Here is a 26584-nt window from a genome sequence, read left to right on the forward strand (position 1 = left end):
TCATGATATATATTGGGGGAAATTCCATTTTTTAGAAGATATGGTACATGATGGAGACATTTAAGAGAAATAAATGCTTTGGTAGAGTTTGGAACCAGGCAGCTGGTTCAAGATGGACCAGTCCATGCTCCAGTAACAAATTGCAGTGGCTTAGGAAAACAAAAGTATATTTGCTGTAGGTAGACAGGGTTTCTTCTACATCCAATATTGCACACCCAATCCTCCATCTCAAAGTAGTTTCCAAAGTTGCTGCAACCAAAGGATGGAGAGATGGAAGAGACCAGCCAGCTCTCACCTGCCTCAGCACATGTCATTTGCCATGGCCAAAACAAGTGCCATGGCCCCAAGCTTACTGCAGAGTAAAGTGGAAAATGCAGGGGAGCACATATTGTGTACTGACTGAGCAGCAGTTGTCTCTGAACATGACTACAACTCGTTTCATTTTACAGTTACTGTAATGAATGTATGTTGGATCCAGACTGCGGTTTCTGCTATAAGATGAATAAATCAACCGTCAGTGACTCCTCCTGTGTTCCAGTTAATAAAGCATCTACAAACGAGGCAGCCTGGGGCAGGTATGTAGCTCAGTATATACCATAAGAATATACAATAAAATTTCATAATGAGTCTTATTTTTAAACTTACAGAATGACTGCACTTACAGTAAATTACTCTACTTCTTTTAAATTGGTCTTCTTTTAAAGAAACTTTGAAACTGGTCTTTATAACTGCATTACTTTGCAGCATATTCTGATGAGTGTGGGTAGACAACATTGCAACTGTATGTTTCACAAACTTAGAATATAAACTCTAGCCTAGACTTCAGGAAATCCAAATTTCAGACCCAGCGTTGTCCTAATAAGCTACAGGACTTTGGATATTGAGGCAGGTATTTCTAAATATTGCCAAGGCAGTTTCTCCTGCTGGGTACTTTTAAATTATACTAATAATTTCCAAACTCCCAAACTTAAGTGAAAGACAGAAAATTGTCAAGTCAAAATGAATTACTATCACTTTAAATTCTTTTATTCTTTTAGTACTTTCCTGGAAGTCAGAGAAATTAAACAAAATAAGGATAAAGTTGGTAATTATAGGCAAGTATGAGAAAGTATAAACCTTTCTCTTTTTGACAGATCATATTGGTTTATAGTAGGCACATAAAAGAAATATTAGTATAGAACAAATATGAACTAATATTCATATTCATGGACACAAAAACATGTAAGTATTATTTGACATGGCTTTAACCTCTTTTGTGTTTTAAATTCTCATAAAAAGAATAGCATCCTCTCATTCTGTCTCTAATACTGATGAAAGCAATGAAATCTGTAATAAAGTGCTTGTATCTCCTAGGAGCCATGAAGTATAATATGTCATTATTAATCATTATGCTGTTGTCATTAATCATTTTATTAGGAATTACTCCAAAGGAGTAGAAATAAATTATATGGTAGTTGAGTGAAAATCCAGACCACATTTTAAATACACTGATTAAAAAGAAATATGTAAAAGAAATGCAATTATTACTTAAAATGAAAACATGAAAGAGCTTCTTTTAAAAACACCCTGCACATACTTTTCATCAGTCAAGCTTTATTAGGAAGTTAATTGATTAAATATTTTTAGATGTAATAGTTTACAGCATTAATCCTTAAGATTTTTTTCAATAGAAAAAACCTGAAAGTTACTAGTCAAGAATTATGAACATTATGAAATCTGTATATGTAGTTTCCTGTATTTCATAGAATTCATTTACAAACTTAAGAGAAATGTCTACTGATGGTAAGGGGACACTAAAATTAGATGTTTTTCTCTTCCTCAGTAGAAGGTCTAGAGGTCTCAAAATAAAAGTCTTGTTCTTTTTGCAAATAACAAATTGTACAACATTTTAATAGAAATATGTATTACTTCTTTTACTTCAACTTATTCTTAGATTTTATTTATATTTTTGTACCATTATTCCTTGGTTACACACAGTACTAGAGAAAAGTGAAAACAGATAATACCCAAGTAGGAAAAATACAAAGAACTAAACAAAATATACAAAGAACTTTCGTGTTTGTTGACTATTCTTAGAATAACCTCAAATTCTTTACTGCCCACCCCCCCCAAAAAAAAAACAGGGTTTCTCACTCTTCTCTGTGCTGAGCAACAACCCTCCTCCTAGCTTGGCCACTGTGGTGGGTTGCCTCAATCTGCTCTAGAAAGAAAGCAAAAAATGCAGGATGTGTTAACCATGAAAAATTCCTACAACAGATTTTCCATTTGTAGTTAAAATAGCCTTCACTATATTTTTGTTTATTACTTGGTTGACAGGTTTTATGCAGTTACCTAGAATGGAATATTCAGGGTAAAATCTACCATTACCTTGGATTCATATTTGAGATATACTATTTCTAGATGTTTTAGGGTCAAGTATTGAGGCAATTCATAGACAGAAACTGAGATCTCTAATCGTAGCTGTTTCCTGAAAAGACACCAGGTAAAATGATAATACCATTCATGATGGGGATAGTATGCTGATTTTGATGTACTCTGAATTATCTCAACATAATGAAAACCATTTGTCCATATAATCAACTATAATTAGTTGGAAACAAAACTTTAAGTCAATCAGCATGCTTTTCTATATCTGTGTAGTTATATTTCAATCAAAAAAATTTTTTTAATCATTTAGTTCTCAAAAGAAATATACAAATGACCAAGCACATGAAAAACTGTTCAGCATCACTAATCATTAGGGAAATGCAAGTCAAAACTACAATGAGATATTACTTCAGACCCCTTAGGATAAAAAACAACAACAAAAACAAAACAACAATTGTTGTGAAGGATGTGGAAAAATTGGAAACTGTATGCACTGTGGATAGGAATGTAAAATGGTGCAACCAGTCTGGAAAACAGTATTTTAAGACAGAATTATATATCATTTAACAATTCCATTTCTGGGTATATGTCCAAAAGAATTGAAAGCAAGGTCTTAAAGTTATATTTGAATACCCATGTTCATAGCAGCATTATTCACAATAGCTAAAAGATGGAAGCAACTCGAGTGTTATTTGATGGATGAATGGATAAACAAATTTTATATACAAACAATGATATATTATTCATATTTAAAGGAAAGAAATTCTGGCTACTACAACATGAATGAACCTTGAAGACATGATGATAAGTGAAATGAACAAATACCGTATAACTCCACTAATATGAGGTACCTAGAGTAGTCAGGTTTATAGAGACAGGAAGAAGAATGGTGGTTGCCACAGGCAGGGGCAAAAGGGAATAGGGAGTTTGTTTAATGGGTATGGAGTTTCAGTTTTGGAAATGGAATGAGTTTTGGAGGTTGCTTGCACACTAAGGTGAATATGCTTTAACACTACTGAACTGTACAATAAAAAATGATTAAAATTTAAAATGGTTAATTAAAATGGTAAATGTTATGTAATGTGTACTTTACAATTAAAACTTTTAAGAAGGAAAATCCATGTTAAAATCATTTAACATACTTCTAGAAAATATACTATACTTAGCTGATAGAAAACCTCCTCCTGTCCATCATCCTCGGTACCTCCTATATGCATCCCACACACAGGCAAATACAGGTTTAATTCACAGCTGAACTTGAGAGAAATGCCTACGTGCCACCAATGAGAATGAGAGCAGTGAGCCCATGTGGAAACCCAGCAGCCCATGGGAATATCAGAACAGAAGCCGGCCTAAAGAGTGAGAGGCTAGTGTTTTATGTGCTGAGAAGACAAAGGTGCAGGTCTTGACTCTGGAGCTATGATGGGCTACCTAGGCTCTGAAACAGAGACAAGAAAAACTGTTGGCCTGGGCTAGGCAAGCTGCTAAATTCTCTGTGGCCCACTTGGGACCTTGAATAGAAATAGCATCACACATGAGAAAGCAAAACCAGGAGCATTTACTGTGGGGAAATATGGCTTATAATTTCACACTGCCTTTGTGAAGGGGAAGCCATAGGAGAAACATGAAGAGTGAAAAAGTGGGTCACAAACTGGAGACGTCTATAGAGCTAACTCAGAAAGAAACATGCAATTGTCAGAATCCAGGACACATGAGACTTCCATGGAAAGCAAATATGAGATAGTCAAAAATTTAAAACTACATCAATTTATGGAGGAAAGAAAGCCACCAAGTGTGACAGATGGAAGAATGAATACCTAAAGAACCTTGTATTACCAAAAAAAAAAAAAAAAACTTTTAAGAGACTTTAATATGTTTAAAAGAGAAAAAGGAAATAGTATAATTTTTTCGATTATACTGAAAGCTGCACACTTATGATTTGTGCGGTATATGGGTATGTATGTGTGTGTGTGTATATATATACATATATAACAAATGTTATACTAAAGTAAATTTTGTAAAAAAAAAAACTTGGAAAGATAAACTTCTAGATAAATAACATAGAATGTGGCATGGGAACTTTGGGGGGAAAAAAAAGCCCTCTATATTCTTTTGTTTGTTTTCAGAAGGAAATGGAGATTATAATTAGTTTTACAACTTGTTAAATATAAGTGTTAAAAATATAAGTATAATCTCTTAAAGATGTATACTAGTACAGAGAGAAAAAAGAGAATGAATCAAACTAATAAAGACAGGAAAAGGGGAAAATTACCGGAAAAAAACATGGTTAAGAGAAACCACACACACACAAAAAATTAGTTACATGTAAATGTACCTGTTATTAAAGTGAAAATAACTCAATTAAGCATACCTATTAAAGACAAAGTTCCTCGCACTAGATTTTTTTAATGCAGTTATGTGCTGTTTACAAGAGATAATCATTGAAAGGTTGGAAATAAAGGAGTGGAAAAAATTAGATAAGTGCTCAATCAAGAAGACAAAAAATAGCAGAGGTTAGAGAATTTGGAAAACTTAATAGCAAGCTTGATGTAAGAGTTAAATAATGAACTTAACACATAGAGAACTTCATTCTTTTCAAGCAAACATAAAACACTTATGAAGATTTACCATATCCAAGCACAAAGAATAAATTTATATAAATGTAAATTCCAATAAATTCTAAGTAAATCCAGATAATCAGTATTGTGCAAAATGTCTTTTCAGTGATAACACTGCAAAGCAATAGAAAGATATTTATCACGTCTTTTATTTTAGTCTGTAAACTTAAAAAAAATCTTCAAATTAATTAATGGGTTAAGAAGGAATCATAATGGAAACCAGGACACTGAAATTAGTAACTGACAAGATCCACAAGAAGTGAGAGCTAGAATACAGTTAGCATGTAGAGTAATCAGAGGATGGAAATTAAAAGACAAGAGGAAAAAATAATGCAAAGCAAAGAAATACTAGAGAAGATCCAAAAACAAAAGTTGGTTCTTAGAGAAGACAAATTTAATGGAGAAAACCCTGGCAATACTGGTTAAGAAGAGACAGAAGGCACAGACAGTATTTAGAATGAGAAAAAAAGGGCATATATATATATATATATATATATTTTTTTTTTTCCCCTTTTTGCGGTACGCGGGCCTCTCACTGCTGTGGCCTCTCCTGTTGCGGAGCACAGGCTCCGGACACGCAGGCCCAGCGGCCATGGCTCACAGGCCCAGCCGCTCCACGGCACGTGGGATCCTCCCGGACCGGGGCACGAACCCATGTCCCCTGCATCGGCAGGTGGACTCTCAACCACTGAGCCACCAGGGAAGCCCAAGGGCATATAAAGATAGTAAAGATTTTTAAATTCATAACAGAATATTATGAATAATGCTGTCCAGTGCATTTGGAAACAGATAAAATAGACAGTTTTCTAGAAAAAACATAACTTTCCAGAACCAGCTTGATACCTTTGTGAAGTGTGATTTTTATCCCCATTGTACAGATGAAGACAGTGAGGCTTAGAGGGTCTGAATTACTTTCTCAAAGTCAAAAAGCCAGTAAGTCCATTGCTTTTAGGGGAGCAACAATTGGGTAGAAGAAAGATGAACATTTTTGAGTCGGTTTCAAATTTGAGCTTTTATCATTTCCCTCATCATTGGCACTAGGACAGTCTGGGCCTCTGTGAGCCCGTCTTCATCTGTAAAACGGGAATAATATAATTGCTGTGTTGAAAAATATGGTTTTTGTTTGTTTTTATTGAAGTATATTTGATTTACAATATTGTGTTAGTTTAAGATGTATAGCACAGTGATTCAGTTATTTTTTTCAGGTAATATTCCATTATAGGTTATTCAAGATATTGAATATAATTCCCTGTGCTATACAGTAAATCCTTGTTGCTTGTCTATTTTATGTATAGTACTTTGTGTCTGTTAATCCCATACTCCTAATATACAATATAACATACAATATTCCATTGTGTGTGTGTATATATATATATATATATATATATATATATACACACACACACATACACATACGTGTGTATGTGTGTATATACATATCTATACACACACACACACACACACATCTTCTCTATCCATTCATCTGTCAATGGACATTTAGGTTGCTTCTGTGTCTTAGCTATTATAAATAGTGCTGCTATGAACACTGGGGTACATATATCTTTTCAAATTAGAGTTTTCATTTTTTTCTGGATATGTACCCAGGAGTGGGATTGCTTGATCATGTGGTAGCTCTATTTTTAGTTTTTTAAGAAACCTCCATACTGTTTTCCAAAATGGCTGTACCAATTTACATTCCCACCAACATTTGAGGGTTCCCTTTTATCCACAGCAGTATGGTTTTTATGAACTTTAAGTGAGTATTTCTGAAGACACGTAAAAATGTAAAGTTCTGCACACATATAAGCAGTAAATATCCTGTAACAATTTTTATTTTTCTTACATTTCTCAGTAACACATTTTCTAGACTAGAATAAGCACTTCCTAACAGATAAGTGCATTAGAATACTTTCTATTTATTTATCTGTGTCTATTCATGCACCTCCATCTCTCCTGGCTTTCTATACACACAAAAACAAAAATACTCTATTCTGGTACTTCAAATATCCTGACTCTTTAAAAGTATTGTTAATTAGGGGTACTTTCTTAATGTGCTGATTCAGCATTTGTTTCCTATAATACAGCATTTTCCCTCTGTAATTAGGCACACCAAAATAGCCAGATAGATCCTTATTTGGCAATTCATTGTTCTAACTTGCACTGAATGTCTGGTTTATTGTATTCATTCAGCAGATATTTTTCTAAAATCTGCACTCTGATACAACACCCAGCCTGTCTTCCCAGCTACCCACCACTCTCCCACACAGAAATCTAGTCAATCGAAACCCCCTGCTATCACCCTAATATCCATTATGATTTCTGATCTCTTTGCCTTTCCTCATGCTGTGCTTTCTGCCTAGGATTTACCCTCCTTCTCCCTCTTTTGAATCTCTGACTCTGACTTCTAAGCATTATCTTTTGCCCAGATTAGGTATCACTTTTTCCTGCAATCTCTCTGATTAGCCCCAGAGAACAATGCTTATTATATTCCCTGTTGTCCCCTCTAGCACTACCTGTATAACTTATGATAATTATACTGTCTTATGTGATAGTGATTTGAGTTTGGATGTATCTTCTCTTTTAGATTATAAATTCCAATGTCTGTATCCTGCAGTATTTTAAATTCCTCAGTGCCTTACCATTTCAGTCAATAATCATTTAATAACAAAAATGGAAAAGTCTGCCATCACCAGAAAATATATAAGGGTTTGAAAGTAACAAAATTCCAAATGAGAGGATATGATGTTCCCATTATTTCATTTTAGTGATATCTTCTACATTCATTCTAAAGGAAAAATGAGAATGATGTGATTTTTAATAAACAATGTTAAATGTTTACCTGGTACTCATTAAAACACTAAGAAAGTTTAAAAAATAAAAATTAACCATGTACTCCAAATATGTATACTGCATATTGCTTGTAGTCATACTACATGAAAAATACTTTTTAATAATTATTGGAAGAAGTATTCAGCAAATTTCCTCCAAACATTCATTGGTATGCTAGGGAAGCAATATATCTATGGTGACAGTATAAGATCAGTTGTATTACAGAAGTAGGCCAAATAGCAAAAAGGGGATTTTCCCTTTATCACCTCTTCTTTTTTAATTTTTAAAGACATATATCAGTTTTGCATTTAGAAAAAGGAATTTATTTTATCATTAACAAACTATATCAGTATCTTAATTATTCATGTACAAGATTGACTTTTTTTAGTTATTCATATTAGGAATTTAAAATCCTCAAGCTATGCTACTAAACTAATAGCAGTATAGTTCAAAATTATTTTTTGCTAGCATATATTTTATATATAGAGAGAAGTAACAGAGAATCTAACATAGGATACTTTTAATCAATTTTGCTTTTTTAAATTTTTATAATTTTTTTTATTGAGGTAGAGTTGATTTGTAATCTTTCAGGTGTAGAGAAAAGTGATTCAATTGTACATATGTATATTATTTTTCAGATTCTTTTCTATTATAGTTTATTACAAGATACTGAATATAGTTACCTGTGCTATATAGTAGGTCCTTATTGTTTATCTATTTTATATATAGTAGTCTGTATCTATTAATCCCAAGTTCCCCTTTGGTAGCCATAAGTTTGTTTTCTACACCTGTGAGTCTCTTTCTGTTTCGTAAATAAGTTCTTGTTTATCACTTTTTTAGATTCCACATAAAAGTGATATGATATTTGTCTTTCTGTGTCTGACATACTTCACTTACTATGATAATCTCTAGGTCCATCCATGAAGCTGCAAATGGCATTATTTCACTCTTTTCTTATGGCTGAGTAGTATTCTATTGCATATATATACCACATCTTCTTTATCCATTCATCTATCAATGGATATTTAGTTTGCCTCCTTGTCGTGGCTATTGTAAATAGTGCTGCTATGAACACTGGGGTGCATTTATCTTTTCAACTTAGAGTTATCTTTGGATGTACTCCCAGGAGTGGGATTGCTGGATCATATGGCAACTCTATTTTTAGGTTTTTAAGGAATCTCCGTACTGTTCTCCATAATGGTTGCACCAGTTTACATTCCCACCAACAATGTAGGAGGGTTCCCTTTTCTCCACACCCTCTCAGAGCATTTATTGTTTGTAGACTTTTTAATGATGGCCATTCTGACTGGTGTGAGATGATACCTCATTTTAGTTTGATTTGCCTTTCTCTAATAATTAGCAATGTTGAGCATCTTTTCATGTGCCTGTTGCCCATCTGTATGTCTTCTATATAGAAATGTCTGTTTAGGTCTTCTGCCTATTTTTTGATTGGGTTGTTTGTTTTTTGATATTGAGCTGCATGAGCTGTTTGTATATTTTGGAAATTAATCCCATGTCAGTCACATCGCTTGCAAATATTTTCTCCCATTCCATAGATTATCTTTTTGTTTTATTTATAGTTCCCTTTACTGTGCAAAAGCTTTTAAGTTTAATTATTTCCCATTTGTTTACTTTTGTTTTTGTTTCCATTACTCTAGGAGACAGAGCCAAAATAATATTGCTGCAATTTTTATCAAGGAGTGTCCTGCCTATGTTTTCCTCTAGGAGTTTTATACTATCCTGTCTTACATTTAGGTCTTTAATCTATTTTGAGTTTATTTTTGTATATGGTGTTAGAGAATGTTCTAATTTAGCTGTCCTAATGTAGCTGTCCATTTTTCCCAGCACCACTTATTGAAGAGACTGCCTTTTCTCTAATGCGTATTCTTGCCTCCTTTGTTGAAGATTAATTGACCATAAGCATGTGGGTGTATTTCTGGGCCTTCTATCCTGTTCCATTGATCTATGTGTCTGTTTTTGTGCCCATACCATACTGTTTTGGTGACTTTGTAGTATAGTCTGAAGTCAGGGGGTGTGATTCCTCCAGCTCCATTCTTCTTTCTCAAGATTGTTTTGGCTATTCGGTGTCTTCTGTGTTTCCATAAAAATTTTAAAATTTTTTGTTCTTGTTCTGTGAAAAATGCCATTGGTAATTTAATAGAGATTACACTGCATTTGTAGATTGCCTTGGGTAGTATGGTCTTTTTAACAATGTTGATTTGTCCAATCCAAGAACACAGTGTATCTTTCCACCTGTTTATGTGGTCTTCAGTACCTTTCATCAGCATTTTATAGTTTTAAGAGTACAGGTCTTTTGGCTCCTTAGGGAGGTTTATTCCTAGCTTTTTGTCTTTCTGATGTGATGGTAAATGGGATTGTTTCCATAGTTTCTCTTTCTGATATTTCATTGTTAGTGTATACAAATGCAGCATATTTCTGTATATTAATTTTGTATCCTGAATCTTTACCTAATTCATTGATGAGCTCTGGTAGTTTTCTGCTGGTGCCTTTAGAATTTTCTATGTATAATATCGTGTCATCTGCAACTTGCAACAGTTTTACATCTTCCTTTTCAATTTGGAGTCCTTTTCCTCTCTGATTGCTGTGGCTGAAAGTTCCAAAACTATGTTGAATAAAAGTGATGAGAGTGGACATACTTGTCTTGTTTCTGATCTTACAGGAGGTGCTTTCAGCTCTTCCCATTGACTATGATGTTATCTGTGGGTTTGTCATATATGGCCTTTATTATGTTGAGGTATGTTCCCTCTATACCCACTTCCTGGCAAGTTTTTACCATAAATGGATGTTGAATTTTATCAAAAGCTTTTTCTGCATCTATTTGAGATGATTATATGGGTTTTATTCATCATTTTGTTAATGTGGTGTATCACATTGATTGATTTGTGAATATTGAAAAATCCTTGCATCCCTGGGATAAATCCCACTTGATCATGGTGTATGATCCTTTTAATGTATCGTTGCATTTGGTTTGCTAGTATTTTGTTGAGGATTTTTTCATCTATGTCCAACAGTGATATTGGCCTGTAATTTTCTTTTTTATGTGATACCTTTGTCTGATTTTTGTATCAAGGTGATGGTAGCCTCACAATTTTGCTTTTTATTATTTTATTTTTTGTAACTATTTTTTTTATTCTTTATACAATTTTTAAACATCTTTATTGGAGTATAACTGCTTTACAATGCTGTGTTAGTTTCTGCTTTATCACAAAGTGAATCAGTTATCCATATACATATGTTCCCATATCTCTTCCCTCTTATGTCTCCCTCCCTCCCACCCTCCCTATCCCACCCCTCTAGGTGGACAAAAAGCACCGAGCTGATCTCCCTGTGCTGAGTGGCTGCTTCCCACTAGCTATCTATTTTACGTTTGGTAGTGTATATATGTCCATGCCACTCTCTCACTTTGTCACAGCTTACCCTTCCCCCTCCCCATATCCTCAAGTCCATTCTCTGGTAGGTCTCTGTCTTTATTCCCGTCTTACCCCTAGGTACTTCATGACCTTTTTTTTTCTTAGATTCCGTATATATGTGTTAACATACAGTACTTCTTTTTCTCTTTCTGACTTACTTCACTCTCTATGACAAACTTTGGGTCCATCCACCTCACTACAAATAACTCAATTTCGTTTTTTTATGGCTGAGTAATATTCCATTGTATGTATGTGCCACATCTTCTTTATCCATTCATCTGTTCATGGAAACATAGGTTGCTTCCATGTCCTGGCTATTGTAAATAGAGCTGCAATGAACATTTTGGTACATGACTCTTTTTGAATTATGGTTTTCTCAGGGTTTATGCCCAGTAGTGGGATTGCTGCGTCGTATGGTAGTTCTATTTTTTAAGGAACCTCCATACTGTTCTCCATAGTGGCTGTATCAATTTACATTCCCACCAACAGTGCAAGAGTGTTCCCTTTTCTCCACTTCCTCTCCAGCATTTATTGTTTCTAGATTTTTTGATGCTGGCCATTCTGACTGGTGTGAGGATATATCTCATTGTAGTTTTGATTTGCGTTTCTCTAATTATTAATGATGTTGAGCATTCTTTCATGTGTTTGTTGGCAATCTGTATATCTTCTTTGGAGAAATGTCTATTTAGGTCTTCGGCCCATTTTTGGATTGAGTTGTTTGTTTTTTTGGTATTGAGCTGCTTGTAAATTTTGGAGATTAATCCTTTGTCAGTTGCTTCATTTGCAAATATTTTCTCCCATTCTGAGGGTTGTCTTTTGGTCTTGTTTATGGTTTCCTCTGCTGTGCAAAAGCTTTTAAGTTTCATTAGGTCCCATTTGTTTAGTTTTGTTTTTATTTCCATTTCTCTAGCAGGTGGGTCAAAAAGGATCTTGCTGAGATTTATGTCATAGAGCGTTCTGCCTATGTTTTCCTCTAAGATTTTGATAGTGTCTGTCCTTACATTTAGGTCTTTAATCCACTTTGAGTTTATTTTTGTGTATGGTGTTAGGGACTGTTCTAATTTCATACTTTTATATGTACCTGTCCAGTTTTCCCAGCACCACTTATTTAAGAGGTTGTCTTTTCTCCACTGTATATTCTTGACTCCTTTATCAAAGATAAGGTGACCATATGTGCATTGGTTTATCTCTGGGCTATCTATCCTTTTCCATTCATCTATCTTTCTGTTTTTGTGCCAGTACCATACTGTCTTGATTACTGTAGCTTTGTAGTATAGTCTGAAGTCAGGGAGCCTGGTCCCTCCAGCTCCATTTTTCGTTCTCAAGATTGCTTTGGGGCTTCCCTGGTGGATCAGTGGTTGAGAGTCCGCCTGCCAATGCAGGGGACATGGGTTCGTGCCCCAGTCCAGGAAGATCCCACATGCCATGGAGCAGCTAGGCCCGTGAGCCATGACTGCTGAGCCTGCGCATCCGGAGCCTGTGCTCCGCAACAGGAGAGGCCACAACAGTGAGAGGCCCGCATACCGCAAAACAAAAAAATAAATAAATAAAGATTGCTTTGGCTATTCAGGGTCTTTTGTGTTTCCATACATTGTGCAATTTTTTGTTCTAGTTCTGTGAAAAATGCCAGTGGTAGTTTGATAGAGATTGCATTGAATCTGTAGATTGCTTTGGATAGTAGAGTCATTTTCACAATGTTGATTCTTCCAATCCCAGAACATGGTATATCTCTCCATCTATTTTTATCATCTTTAATTTCTTTCATCAGTGTCTTATAATTTTCTCCATACAGGTCTTTTGTCTCCTTAGGTAGGTTTGTTCCTAGATATTTTATTCTTTTTGTTGCAATGGTAAATGGGAGTGTTTTCTTAATTTCACATTCAGGTTTTTCATCATTAGTGTTTAAGAATGCCAGAGATTTCTGTGCATTAATTTTGTATCCTGCTACTTTATCAAATTCATTGATTAGCTCTAGTAGTTTTCTGGTAACATCTTTAGGATTCTCTAAAGATGAGAATATATGAGTATAGTATCCAGAGTATAGTATCATGTCATCTGCAAACAGTGACAGCTTTACTTCTTCTTTTCCAATTTGGATTCCTTTTATTTGCTTTTCTCTGACTGCTGTGGCTAAAACTTCCAAAACTATGTTGAATAAGAGTGGTGAGAGTGGGCAACCTTGTCTTGTTCCTGATCTTAGTGGAAATGCTTTCAGTTTTTCACCATTGAGTACGATGTTAGCTGTGGGTTTGTCATATATGGCCTTTATTATGTTGAGGGAAGTTCCCTCTATGCCTACTTTCTGCAGGGTTTTTATCATAACTGTGTGTTGAGTTTTGTCGAAAGCTTTCTCTGCATCTATTTAGATGCTCATATGGTTTTTCTTTTTCAATTTGTTAATATGGTGTAGCACGTTGATTGATTTGCATATACTGAAGAATCCTTGCATTCCTGGGATAAACCCCATTTGATCGTGGTATATGATGCTTTTAATTTGCTGTTGGATTCTGTTTGCTAGTATTTTGTTGAGGATTTTTGTATCTATGTTCATCAGTGATATTGGCCTGTAGTTTTCTTTCTTTGTGACATCTTTGTCTGGTTTTGGTATCAGTGTGATGGTGGCTTCGTAGAATGAGTTTGGGAATGTTCCTCCCCCTGCTATATTTTGGAAGAATTTGAGAAGGATAGGTGTTAGCTCTTCTCTAAATGTTTGATAGAATTCGCCTGTGAAGCCATCTGGTCCTGGGCTTTTCTTTGTTGGGAGATTTTTAATCACATTTTCAATTTCAGTGCTTGTGATTGGTCTGTTCATATTTTCTATTTCTTCCTGGTTCAGTCTTGGCAGGTTATGCATTTGTAAGAATTTGTCCATTTCTTCCAGGTTGTCCATTTTATTGGCATAGAGTTATTTTTGTAGTAATCTCTCATGATCCTTTGTATATCTGTGGTGTCAGTTGTTACTTCTCCTTTTTCATTTCTAATTCTATTGATTTGAGTCTTCTTCCTTTTTTTCTTGATGAGTGTGGCTAATGGTTCATCAGTTTTATTTATCTTCTCAAAGAGCCAGCTTTTTGTTTTATTGATCTTTGCTATCGTTTCCTTCACTTCTTTTTCATTTATTTCTGATCTGATCTTTATGATTTCTTTCCTTCTGCTAACTTTGGGGGTTTTTTTGTTCTTCTTTCTCTAATTGCTTTAGGTGCAAGGTTAGGTTGTTTATTTGAGATGTTTCCTGTTTCTTAAGGTAAGATTGTGTTGCTATAAACTTCCCTCTTAGAACTTCTTTTGCTGTATCCCATAGGTTTCGGGTCGTTGTGTCTCCATTGTCATTTGTTTCTAGGTATTTTTTGATTTCTTCTTTATTTTCTTCAGTGATCACTTCGTTATTAAGTAGTGTATTGTTTAGCCTCCATGTGTTTGTATTTTTTACAGATCTTTTCCTGTAAATGATACCTAGTCTCATAGTGTTGTTGTCGGAAAAAATACTTGATACGATTTCAATTTTCTTAAATTTACCAGGACTTGATTTGTGACCCAAGATATGATCTACCCTGGAGAATGTTCCATGAGCACTTGAGAAAAATGTGTATTCTGTTGTTTTTGAATGTCCTATAAATATCAATTAAGTCCATCTTCTTTAATGTTTCATTTAAAGCTTGTGTTTCCTTTTTTATTTTCATTTTGAATGAACTGTCCATTGGTGAAAGTGGGTTGTTAAAGTCCCCTACTATGATTGTGTTACTGTTGATTTCCCCTTTTATGGCTGTTAGTATTTGCCTTATGTATTGAGGTGCTCCTATGTTTGGTGCATAAATATTTACAATTGTTATATCTTCTTTTCTTGGATCGATCCCTTGATCATTATGTAGTGTCCTTCTTTGTCTCTTCTAGTAGTCTTTACTTTAAAGTCTATTTTGTCTGATATGAGAATTGCTACTCCAGCTTTCTTTTGGTTTCCATTTGCATAGAATATCTTTTTCCATCCCCTTACTTTCAGTCTGTATGTGTCTCTAGGTCTGAAGTGGGTCTCTTGTAGACAGCATATATATGGGTCTTGTTTTTGAATCCATTCGGCCAGTCTGTGTCTTTTGGTAGGAGCATTTAATCTTTTACATTTAAGGTTATTAGCGATATGTATGTTCCTATTCCCATTTTCTTAATTGTTTTGGGTTTCTTATTGTAGGTCTTTTCCTTCGGTTGTGTTTCTTGCCTAGAGAAGTTCCTTTAGCATTTGTTGTAAAGCTGGTTTGGTGGTGCTGAACTCTCTCAGCTTTTGCTTGTCTGTAAAGGTTTTAATTTCTCCATCAAATCTGAATGAGATCCATGCTGGGTAGAGTAATCTTGCTTGTAGGTTGTTCTCCTTCATCACTCTAAATACGTCCTGCCATTCCTTTCTTGCTTGCAGAATTTCTGCTGAAAGTTCACCTGTTAACCTTATGGGGATTCCCTTCTATGTTATTTCTTGTTTTTCCCTTGCTGCTTTTAATATATTTTCTTTGTATTTAATTTTTGATAGTTTGATTTATATGTGTCTTGGCGTGTTTCTCCTTGGATTTATCCTGTATGGGACTCTCTGTGCTTTAGTGGCTAAATTTGGTTCAGTGAGTTGTGTAGACTTCCTGGTGGAGGGGTCTAGTGCCTGTGTTCTGGTGGATGAGGCTGTATCTTGTCTTTCTGGTGGGCAGGTCCACGTCTGGTGGTGTGTTTCGGGGTGTCTGTGGCCTTATTATGATTTTAGACAGCCTCTCTGCTAATGGGTGGTGTTGTGTTCCTGTCTTGCTAGTTTGGCATACGGTGTCCAGCACTGTAGCTTGCTGGTCGTTGAGTGAAGCTGGGTGTTGGTTTTGAGATGGAGATCTCTGGGAGCTTTTTGCCGTTTGGTATTATGTGGATCTGGGAGGTCTCTTGTGGACCAGTGTCCTGAAGTTGGCTCTCCCACCTCAGAGGCACAGCACTGACTCCTGGCTGGAGCACCAAGAGCCTTTCATCCACACAGCTCAGAATAAAAGGGAGAAAAAGTAGAAAGAAAGAGGAAAAAAGAAAATAAAATGAAATAAGTTAAAATAAAATAAAGTTATTTAAATAAGGAATAAAAAATAATGATTAAGAAAAAAAAATTAAGTAAAAAAAAAAAAATACATATGGACAGAACCCTAGGACAAATGGTGAAAGCAAAGCTTTACAGACAAAATCTCACACAGAAGCATACACATACACACTCACAAAAAGTGGAAAAGGGGAAAAAAGAATCTATCTTGCTCCCAAAGTCCACCTCCTCAATTTGGGATGATTCGTTGTCTATTCAGGTATTCCACAGATGTTGGATACATCAAGTTGATTGTGGAGATTTAACCCGCTTCTCCTGAGGCTGCTGGGAGAGATTTCCCTTTCTCTTCTTTGTTCGCACAGCTCCCGGGGTTCAGCTTTGGATTTGGCCCCACCTCTGTGTGTAGGTCGCCTGAGGACGTCTGTTCTTCGCTCAGACAGGACAGGGTTAAAGGAGCAGCTGATTCGGGGGCTCTGGCTCACTCATGCCGAGGGGAGGGTGGGGTACGGATGCGGGGTGAGCCTGCAGTGGCAGAGGCCAACGTGACGTTGCACCAGCCTGTGGCATGTCGTGTGTTCTCCTGGGGAAGTTGTCCCTGGATCTCAGGACCCTAGCAGTGGCGGGCTGCACAGGCTCCCGGAAGAGAGGTGTGGAGAGTGACCTGTGCTCGCACACAGGCTTCTTGGTGGCTGCAGCAGCAGCCTTAGCATTTCATGCCCGTCTCTTGGGTCCACGCTCTTAGCTGCGACTGGCGCCTGTCTCTGGAGCTCCTTTAAGCAGCGCTCTGAATCCCCTCTCCTCGCACACCAGAAAACAAAGAGGGAAGAAAAAGTCTCTTGCCTCTTCGGCAGGTCCAGCCTTTTTCCCGGACTCCCTCCCGGCTAGCCATGGCGCACTAGCCCCTTCAGGCTGTGTTCACGCCGCCAACCCCAGTCCTCTCCCTGAGATCCGACCGAAGCCCGAGACTCAGCTCCCAGCCCCCGCCCGCCCCGGCGGGTGAGCAGACAAGCCTCTCGGGCTGGTGAGTGCCGGTTGGGACCTATCCTCTGTGCGGGAATCCCTCCACTTTGCCCTCCGCACCCCTGTGGCTGCGCTCTCTTGCATGGCTCCGAAGCTTACCCCCTCCGCCACCCGCAGTCTCCGCCTGCGAAGGGGCTCCTAGTGTGTGGAAACCTTTCCTCCTTCACGGCTCCCTCCTACTGGTGCAGGTCCCGTCCCTATCCTTTTGTCTCTGTTTTTTCTTTTTGTTTTTTCTTTTGCCCTACCCAGGTACGTGGGGAGTTTCTTGCCTTTGGGGAGGTCTGAGGTCTTCTGCTAGCGTTCAGTGGGTGTTCTATAGGAGCAGTTCCACGTGTAGATGTATTTCTGATGTATCTGTGGGCAGGAAGGTGATCTCCACGTCTTACTCTTCAGCCATCTTCCTCCTACCCCCAATTTTGCTTTTTAAATTACACTTTTCTTCATGCTTTTGCTTGAATAGAAGTCATTATGTTAGATTAATCCCTTTAAGATCTGTAGCTGTATAGTAAATATTTGTAAGTTTTATCTATCCATAAATTATTTCAGAGATCGCAAGCCTCTTTTTTTAAGTCCAGAAACTAAGACTCTCTTGGATTTAGTGATTATCTATATTGCAGATTCTGATGCTATTTATGTTGCAAAGTGTACAAATCAGAAAAGAGCGAAACATTTCTGAATAATTTATCTCCCTCCTCCATGTTAGTTTGTCCAAGTTCTTCATTGACATTTAATTATAATAAACTCATTTTAACAGTTTTATCTAAGTAGTAATGTTCATAATGTTTTGACTACCCTTCATCTTAGGTCAAAACCTTACATTTCTAGTCACTTCCTTTTCCTTTTACATTTTTAAAATTATTCTTCAGTTTATACTTCATCTGAAAAGTAGTCTGTGAGTTATTTCTCACTAAAGAAGACTGTAAGACTGTTTGTATGAGAATAAGGGCCGAGGCATGAATTGCATGTGCTTGGTAAATATAACAGAAGCTAGTCTTGGTTCATCAAATAATGGTGCAATTAAGCAACAGAAGGTGTGGTACCGCAGAGATGAGGTTGGGGAGGTTGGGATTTGTCAAAAAGGGAGCATAGGGAGGAGTGGGAACAAGAGGAAGGAAAATGCATGGCTGGAGCTGACACTGGAAATGTGAGTTTGGATCAGAGTTTCAGAGAGCCTTATTTAGGAGTTCTATTTTGACTTTTGTACATGTATTTTCATAGGTGTAGAAATCATACTGGTAATTATTTTAGGTGAATGACTTTGTTATACCTGGATGTGGATATGAATTATATCATATAGAGAGATACAGTTCTCTTTCAAATATTCTAAATATATTAAGAAGAAAATCAGTTGGCAAAATTTTAACACTTGGTAGGAAATATTATCTAACTAGAAATTAATAACATTTTGTTTTCATTCCATTTTATTTTAATTATTTTCTATTCTTGATAAGTGTGTTTGATTGTATTATTGTTCAAACTATCTGCTGCACTCGCTAGGAAAGGATTAGATTTCCCTGGCCCATTCAGTCTTATCCACATGCCTTGCTCTGGCCAAGGAAATGAAAGTGGAACCAATCTGTGTCATTTCTAAGCTGAAGCTTTAAGAGCAAGGATTGACAATATCCTCTTTTCCCTCTGCAATAAAGTTGTCAATGTCCCAGTGTAGAAGGTGTTCCATTAGCTTTGGTCACAGAGTAAAGGAAATGTGGAGCAGAATCACAACTAACCTCAATGGACCAGTAGCATGAGCAATAAATTAACCCAGTTTATGGCACTGGGATTTGTGGCCCTTTTGTTACCTCTACATAACCTATTCTCTTCTGACTGATAAAGCAAGATGAACTACATTCCACTGTGCAAGTGGCACAAAATTTACTTACGCTATAAAAGGAAGCTCATTTAAAAATCTGTTAAACAAATAATAATACAGGAAAAAGAAAGATATGGTGGTTACCAAATGCCTTAACTTTGAAGAATATTGCTATATGTGTTAGGAGCCATTAGGTTTTTAAGTAGGGGCTAACGTGAATGGCTTTGGGTTTAGAAGGTAAAATTCTGATAGAAAAAGGAGGGAAGAATTTTTAAAAGCACGGGTAGAAGGTAAGGCAAGGCATTTGGAAATTTATTAATATAAGGGATATATAGAGTGATGGTATCTGCAGTTTAAAATGTTGTTATATATTTTAATAAAGACATTTAAAGGGAAGACTATACACATTACTAAGATATAGAAAGAAGGATAGCATTAGAAATCCAAATACTCTCAGGAAGTTCCTTGCTAGATAGCAGGTGTGAACTAAAATCCAGTTATTCAAATTAAAGAGCTGCTGTATCAGTACAAATAATTTAGCACTCAAGTCTTTCCTACTCTCATGGTTTCAGTGCTAGCTTCAGAAAAACGTAAGCAAAATTGGTTTTCCATTAGTTATTATCTGGGTTTACAACTTCTACAGTTTGTACAGTAACAAGTGCATGTTTTATCACTTGGAATTTGCATAGACATTCATGAACCAGAACCAATCAGAATTCTTACTGTTTCCAAATAATACCAAAACGGCAACCTGGAAACTGAGAACACAATACTCTATCCCTGTGATTTCTGGGAAGAATTCATTATAACACTGTTCACTGTATCGTCACTTGTCATGTATTATGATAAGTGCTCCCCATGTCATCTAAGAATTTAGTTTTAAAGTAAATAGTTCCAAAGTATTAACCAACTTTATTTTCAGTTCAGAGGCACAAGTGCCCTGGAACCCTCTAAAAAATACATGTTTTTTTCCTTTTTGTTGTTATTTATTTATTTGATATATGAGTATGGTGAAACGTTTGGAAATAGACCTGTTATGCATGTACAGACTCATATATGTTAATATTTTTACGTTTCATTATTGGTAGGTTGGCTTTTTGTAACAGAACTTAAATTCTATTCATGTTTAAATTCTATGCATTTGTAACTGGAAATACAAAGAGGTTTTTTTTTTTCTGAAGTCATTTTATAACATTGAAATTTGATACTGTGCTATTAAAAATGTATTTATTTCAACTATTAGAAATGCAGGAAGGGATATGAGTGATAGCTAGGGCCACTCTACTTCCTGGTTTGCCCAGGATAGTCATGGTATGCTTGTGACTCTAATCATAGTTATTAACAGCTCCCTTTCATTCTCAAAAGTGTCCTGGTTTGGACTAAAATTATATGGTTACCTTGGTGTTAGTATCTTCACCCTTGTGTTACAAGTGAGGAAACCAAGCCACAGAGCAGGGCTGTGACTTAGACAAAGTTATGGACTTAGGAAGGGACCAGAATTAAAACCCAGAAATATCTAGGAGTCTTCCTATTCAGTGCCAGGACTCACCAGTAACAAGGCAATGGCAATGACTGCAAAGGCCAGGATTTGGACACCAGCAGTACACATGAGATATAAAGTCTGTGTGAGCAAGGCTCTCCCCATCCTGGAGGAACTTTACAGGGTCAGGAGATGAAGGCTGAGAGATTTAGGGGATCTTCGTGTACCTAAGCCTGGCCTAGTTCTCTGTGCACTTGTGGCTTCTTGTCCACCACTCCTACTGATGTGGGAAAGATTATGAGAGAAATAAATTAGTTTTAGACATGTTAAATTTGAAACAACATTTCAGCATTTAACTGGAGATGTATAATAGGAAACCAGACTGGAGATATCAGTTTGGGAGTTAGCAATGAAAGGGTGGTATCTGAAGCTTAGGGCACTCATGAGAAGAGCAGGAAAAAGAGTTCTGCAGTAAAGAACAGGGGTCAAAAGAAAGGTGGAGGGTGAGGAGATGAAAAAGGCCTTAGGACACTGAATAACCAGCTCCAATAATGAGAGGAAGACAAAAATAATGTCTACAACAATAATGATGATAAACTGCTGTTACTACCATTACTGGAAACTTTTTACGTTCCAGCAACTCTACCAAGTACTTTATATACATTAGCTTCGTCCTCATTACTATCCTCTGAGGTAGGGAAAAAAATAAGTCCACAGAGATGTTAGGAAACTTGACTGAAGTCACAAAATAAGCAGCAGAGCAGAAATTCAGACTCAACTCTGCCTCTAAAGAGCTCTGTGATCTTTCTACAATGATCTGCATATTGGATCTTATCTTCCCTCTTTTCTGCTTTGTCCTTTGTATGTGAAGTATGTGATGATTTATAAGGCTTATAAATATTTTTCTTCTGTGAAAACAAAAAACAGTATTTATTGATAAAAAGACACAGACATTACCTCAAGACTTATAATTTAGGACAGATAGAAACATTTATGCAAGCAAATTTTAAAGTAATTGTAAATAAATGAATGTTTCTTTTTACAAATACGTAAAAAAAGAAAAGTATTTACCATGTATACTACTTAAGGTCAAGGCCATTTGGGAGAGAAGGTGTGTGAAAATGTGTTGTAGAATGTGCAAATATGGAATGAGTTTTAAAAACCAAACCTGGCTTTTAGGAATTTCAAATAATAGAAGGCTTGAGGAATAAATGTTTTGGCAAGCTATGAGGCAGAGTATTTCAGATGAAAAGTATGGACTGTAAATATTTATAAAATTATGTGTTCCCACCTTAAGTATATTTTAAAATAATGTTGAATACCCCCTATATGGTAACTTACTTGAACTTTCTATGACATAACTGAGGAAAATGTCTCTAAACTGTAAACCCATTAAAAAATCATTAATTAATTTTATGAGCTTTTAAGCCTCATGAAGATATAGCATATATTATTCTTTATTATTATTTTTTCCAGCTTTATTGAGATATGATTGACAAACAAAAGTTGTTTATATTTAGGTTGTACAATATGATTTTCTTAAGGTATATAACATGGTGATTTAACATACGTATACATCGTGAAATGCCTACAATCAGCAAGTTAGTTATCACACCCAGCACTTCACATAGTTACCTTTTGTGTGTTTGTGTGTGGTGAGAACATTTAAGATTTACTCTCTCAGCAAATTTCAAATATAAAATTCTGTATTGTTAACTGTAATCACCACGGTGTACATTAGGTCCCCAGATCTTACTCATCTTATAACTGAAAGTTTGTGCCCTTTGACCAACGTCTCCCCATTTCTTGCATCCCCCAGACCCTGACAACCACCATTCTACTCTCTGGTTCTATGAGCTTGACTTTTTAGATTCCACATATAAGCGAGATCACACAGTATTTGTCTTTCTGTGTCTGATTTATTTCACTTAGCATAATGCTCTCCTGGCTTATCCATTTTGTCACAAATAACAGGATATTCCTCTTTTTATGGTTGAATAATATTCCATTCTGTGTGTGTGTGTGTGTGTATACACACACATACATAAAACCATGTTTTCTTTGTCCATACATCCATGGACAGACACTTGGGTCGTTTCAATATCTTGGCTCTTGTGAATAACACTGCAGTGAATGTTCTTTATTATTCTTGATGAAAATTTCATTGAAAGCTTAAAAATGAGATTGATGTGTGATGCATGGAAACCCATTTATTAAAATATTAGAGCTATCCAAACGTTTGAAGCATCAGGGATGGGAAACTATTGTTCAGATAACTGTACTGATTTTGTTTCTTGTGGGTGCATGCTGGTTGACTGAAAACTGATTAGTAATGGAAAATCATCTTACTTGTTTTAGTATTGAGCTTTTAGGAAGTAGTTGATTATGCAGACCTATTGTTACTTTTTAATTATGTGGCTTACAAAACAGGAGATCAGAATTCTGCTCAAGAGAATCTAGGGATGAAGGAAAGGGCAGAACAGAGTTAAGTCAACATTTTATATTTCAGTAACATCTGAAACTCTTTTCTACATCTGTGCATTCAGACTGCAGTCATGTGGGGGAAAACATGTATGAAACTTATTATCTACATGTATTCTTCCTATTTATTCAACAAACATTAACTAATAACTTTGCCTATAACCTAAAATAGGATTGCAAAGTTTAGTATTCTTAAAAATTGGGAGAGACCAAGTAGGACAGTTAGACAGACTTGAAAAAGAATTTCAAAGGTGATTACGAAGCACAGAAATGTCCTTGCCTTCGGCAATGTCACAGAAGCCACTTTTAGTAACATCAGAGTTCAACAAAGATGTATTATTGCCCAGAACATCCTCTTCCCTGTTAACAAAGCTATTATTTTAAGTTCTTCATTGATTTGTAAGATATGTGATATCTTGGGAGCAGGGAACATTTAGCAAATAATTCTTGATATAGTGTTACAACTTTGCTCCTTTAAATAGAAATTAAGAAGGAAATAGTCTATATCTTTTACAATTAAACTAGGAAACATATTTAGTACTGCTGCTTATTTAAGCCTGAGAATTTCTATGTGATTATTTCTGTCTGCCCTGAGCCAGGAGGGAGGCAAGCTCTGAGAATTCACATAGGGGAGAAAATTCTTCCTCTACCCATCCTAGGTTCCCAGCTAGGCTCTGTAACAAGACAGACTAACCAGAGAAAACAAACAGAAGTTTATTAACATCTATATCTCATATATACATGTTAATGTGAGAAGCTCAGGAATGAGTAACTCAAAGAGGTGGCTCAGAATTCAGGCTTATGTAGCATTTTCAACAAAGAGCAATAAATTTTAGAGAAGTGACAAGGCAAAAACAAAGGACCTTGAGTCCCTAGAGGTGGCAACTTGTAGGAAGGCAAATATATGGGAAAGGAATGGGAGATCAAGGCTAGTTGGTAAAGTCTGTTACATAGATTCCTTCGGTGCCATCTCCAGGCTGATAAGAGTCTAAAGTTGTTCCTGTGATTTTTAGAGAGGGAAGGAGGGACATCTTTCTAAATTTATATCCTGCTTTTAGGCACATAGGAGAAGGGCAGAGAGCTTTCCTGCTTTTGCTGCTTTTTAATTGCCTTTAGATCAAAATAATTCTTACATGGAAAAGGCTATTTTGGCATGACATATTCTGGTTTCGTTTATTTGGCATAACTATGAAGGGGGATCACACGCCTAGGTATGTCAGTTGGGTCATAAGAGCGGCTCAAGAAAGCTCAGCAGCAGAGTATAATGCAGGAAGTAAATTAAGAGTATGGGGAGAGGATAAAGAGCTGGAAGATGTTATCATAAAGGTATCCAAATTGGAATGATAAAGTAGAGAAGAATCTGGAGATGAAAAGGGCAAATGTAGACAAGTTCCAGGAAGGCAGCTCAGGAAACAAACTGTGGACATAGTCAGTCTTCTCTGTAGTGAGTTTTTTCTTATTTGCAGTTCTTTCTTGCCTGGGCAAGGAACTGCCTTTGAAGTAAGCAGAATTGCTCTAGATGTTGACAAAGTCCTCATAAGATTGTCAGCTTTGAATTTTTCTTACAGATTTAGTATTTAGTAGCTGTATATTGAATACATTGGGCATAGATATTTCTTAAGTATATATTTAACATATACAAAAAGCTAAAGATGAAATAGTATGTATAGCGTTAATTTTATTATATCTACTGTGTACAAATAACTTTCTTTTGAATGTAGATGAAGGATACTGTATCTTTGTTTCATTAAACCCCTCAGCAATCATCAGTTTCTTTTCTCAACTGGTTTCTATAAATTTTTCATGTCCTGTAGTGCAACCATTTCATTTCAGGCAAGGTATTGTTTTCTGCTTTAGATAAGGAGGTGACAGAATATAAATTATTGTGAGCCTAAATTTGTGGAGCATGTAATCCACAATTGGAAGCTGGCAGAGCCCATCCTAAATTGAAATAAGAATGGAACTGATCACCCCGTGAATTTACTTGTGATTTGTAGCAGCAGTGTAACCTTGACTGATGACCTCCTCCATCCCACCCCACACGTACACACCACTCCTGAAATGAGTGACATAAAACTGGTTGTGAATTAATCCAAGTCTTTGGAAGACAATTTCTAGCCCTCATGAATTTGTTTTCAGTACTTCTGAGTGAGATGTTCAAAGAAGTTAGTGTTTTCCCAATACCATTCATTCTTCTTTTATCTTCCAACTCAAAAAATTGAATGAGATATTCTGTGTGTGCTGTTTTGAAAAGAGAAGGAGAAAGTCACTCACTACCTACATATTCTTTTCCCCCCTTCAAGGCATTGTGGCTGTTGTCATTCTAAAATTGGAAATGACCCAAACCACACTGGAATAATAATATACTTGCCCAAGATAAGAGAAATGATCAGGCACACCTAGTGTATTGGATATAAAGCAAGTTCAAAGCATCTGATCCTCTATGCCATTTTTTATTAATCTCTTTCAAACTCTTAAAAATAAAAATATTCAGAATTATTCTGAATTCAATTCATTGCTTATCACAAACTTATCCCTAAGAGCTAAGTAAAATAAAAGCCAATGGATAGAAGTTCTGGCAGCATAGTCCAAGGAGACACATGAGAGGGCAGGTTTGTTTGTATTTTTTTGATTTTTAATCTAGTGTTTTTTTTTAATTTATACGAATTCTCCTTTATATTCTAAAATATAGCCACATTCAGTTTAGTATTATAATTGTTATATACTTATCCATTAATTTTTCTAGACAACCCCAACCTACCACCTCTCATCTCATCCTTCATCCCATCAGTAAAAAAAGGAAAATTTTTGTTCTTTGGGAATGTGCTTTTATTCTGTAGCACATGTACTAATTTGAGAAGCATGACAATAAAGCATAGACCCAATCTGGAAACAAACAATCAGTTCACTAAAATTTTAAGAGGAAGAGGCAAATTCAAGTGAAACTATTTTAAACTTCAGTATCACTCTAGGACACACTATATACCTCATGGATTTAAATGTTATAGTTAGAATTTTGTGAACACTGTAAGATCTACAGTATAGCTAACTGATTAATTCTTGAACATCTAATTGAATTTCTTGAACAAAAAATATTGCTCTGAACAAAAGGGAAAATATTTCAGAAACCTCTGGATTTATAATATCACCCACTGATTCTGAAGTGTAAACATTAAAAGATTATTTTACTTCTCCGGTTTTTTGGCTACATTTGTTTTATACATAAAATATATAAAAAGTGTGGCCTTACAGAAAACTCTCAAAAACCTCTTACAGAGTGGTGGCCTGTGATATAATTTATCAACTGTTGTAAAATAGTAGTTAATTATTTTTCTCAGACTGGAAATATAGGAAGCTATTTCATTACAGCTAGCATATATTAAGATACTTTTCAACTATTACTCCAAAACACCCTATTCTCAGCCCCTTAAGTACAGTTGCTCTCTAGTACTTTATCAATAATCTATAATTATTTCCTTATGTTGCATTATGGCAATTTAT

The 26584-nt window shown here is 35.9% G+C and overlaps 1 protein-coding gene across 2 annotated transcripts in view; it reads left to right on the top strand.

The window, feature by feature from the left end:
- Positions 1-26584, top strand: part of SLC2A13 (solute carrier family 2 member 13) — a 470241-nt gene that overhangs the window by 379767 nt on the left and 63890 nt on the right. For both annotated transcript variants that reach the window (XM_081248366.1, XM_081248367.1), the window contains one exon: positions 450-575. In XM_081248366.1, coding sequence (XP_081104492.1) covers positions 450-575 — 126 coding nt within the window. The remainder of the gene's footprint in view (positions 1-449; positions 576-26584) is intronic.

The sequence above is a fragment of the Mesoplodon bidens genome (genome assembly GCF_964165515.1).
Source record: "Mesoplodon bidens genome assembly, chromosome: 11".
In the NCBI taxonomy this organism is placed as follows: Eukaryota; Metazoa; Chordata; class Mammalia; order Artiodactyla; family Ziphiidae; genus Mesoplodon; species Mesoplodon bidens.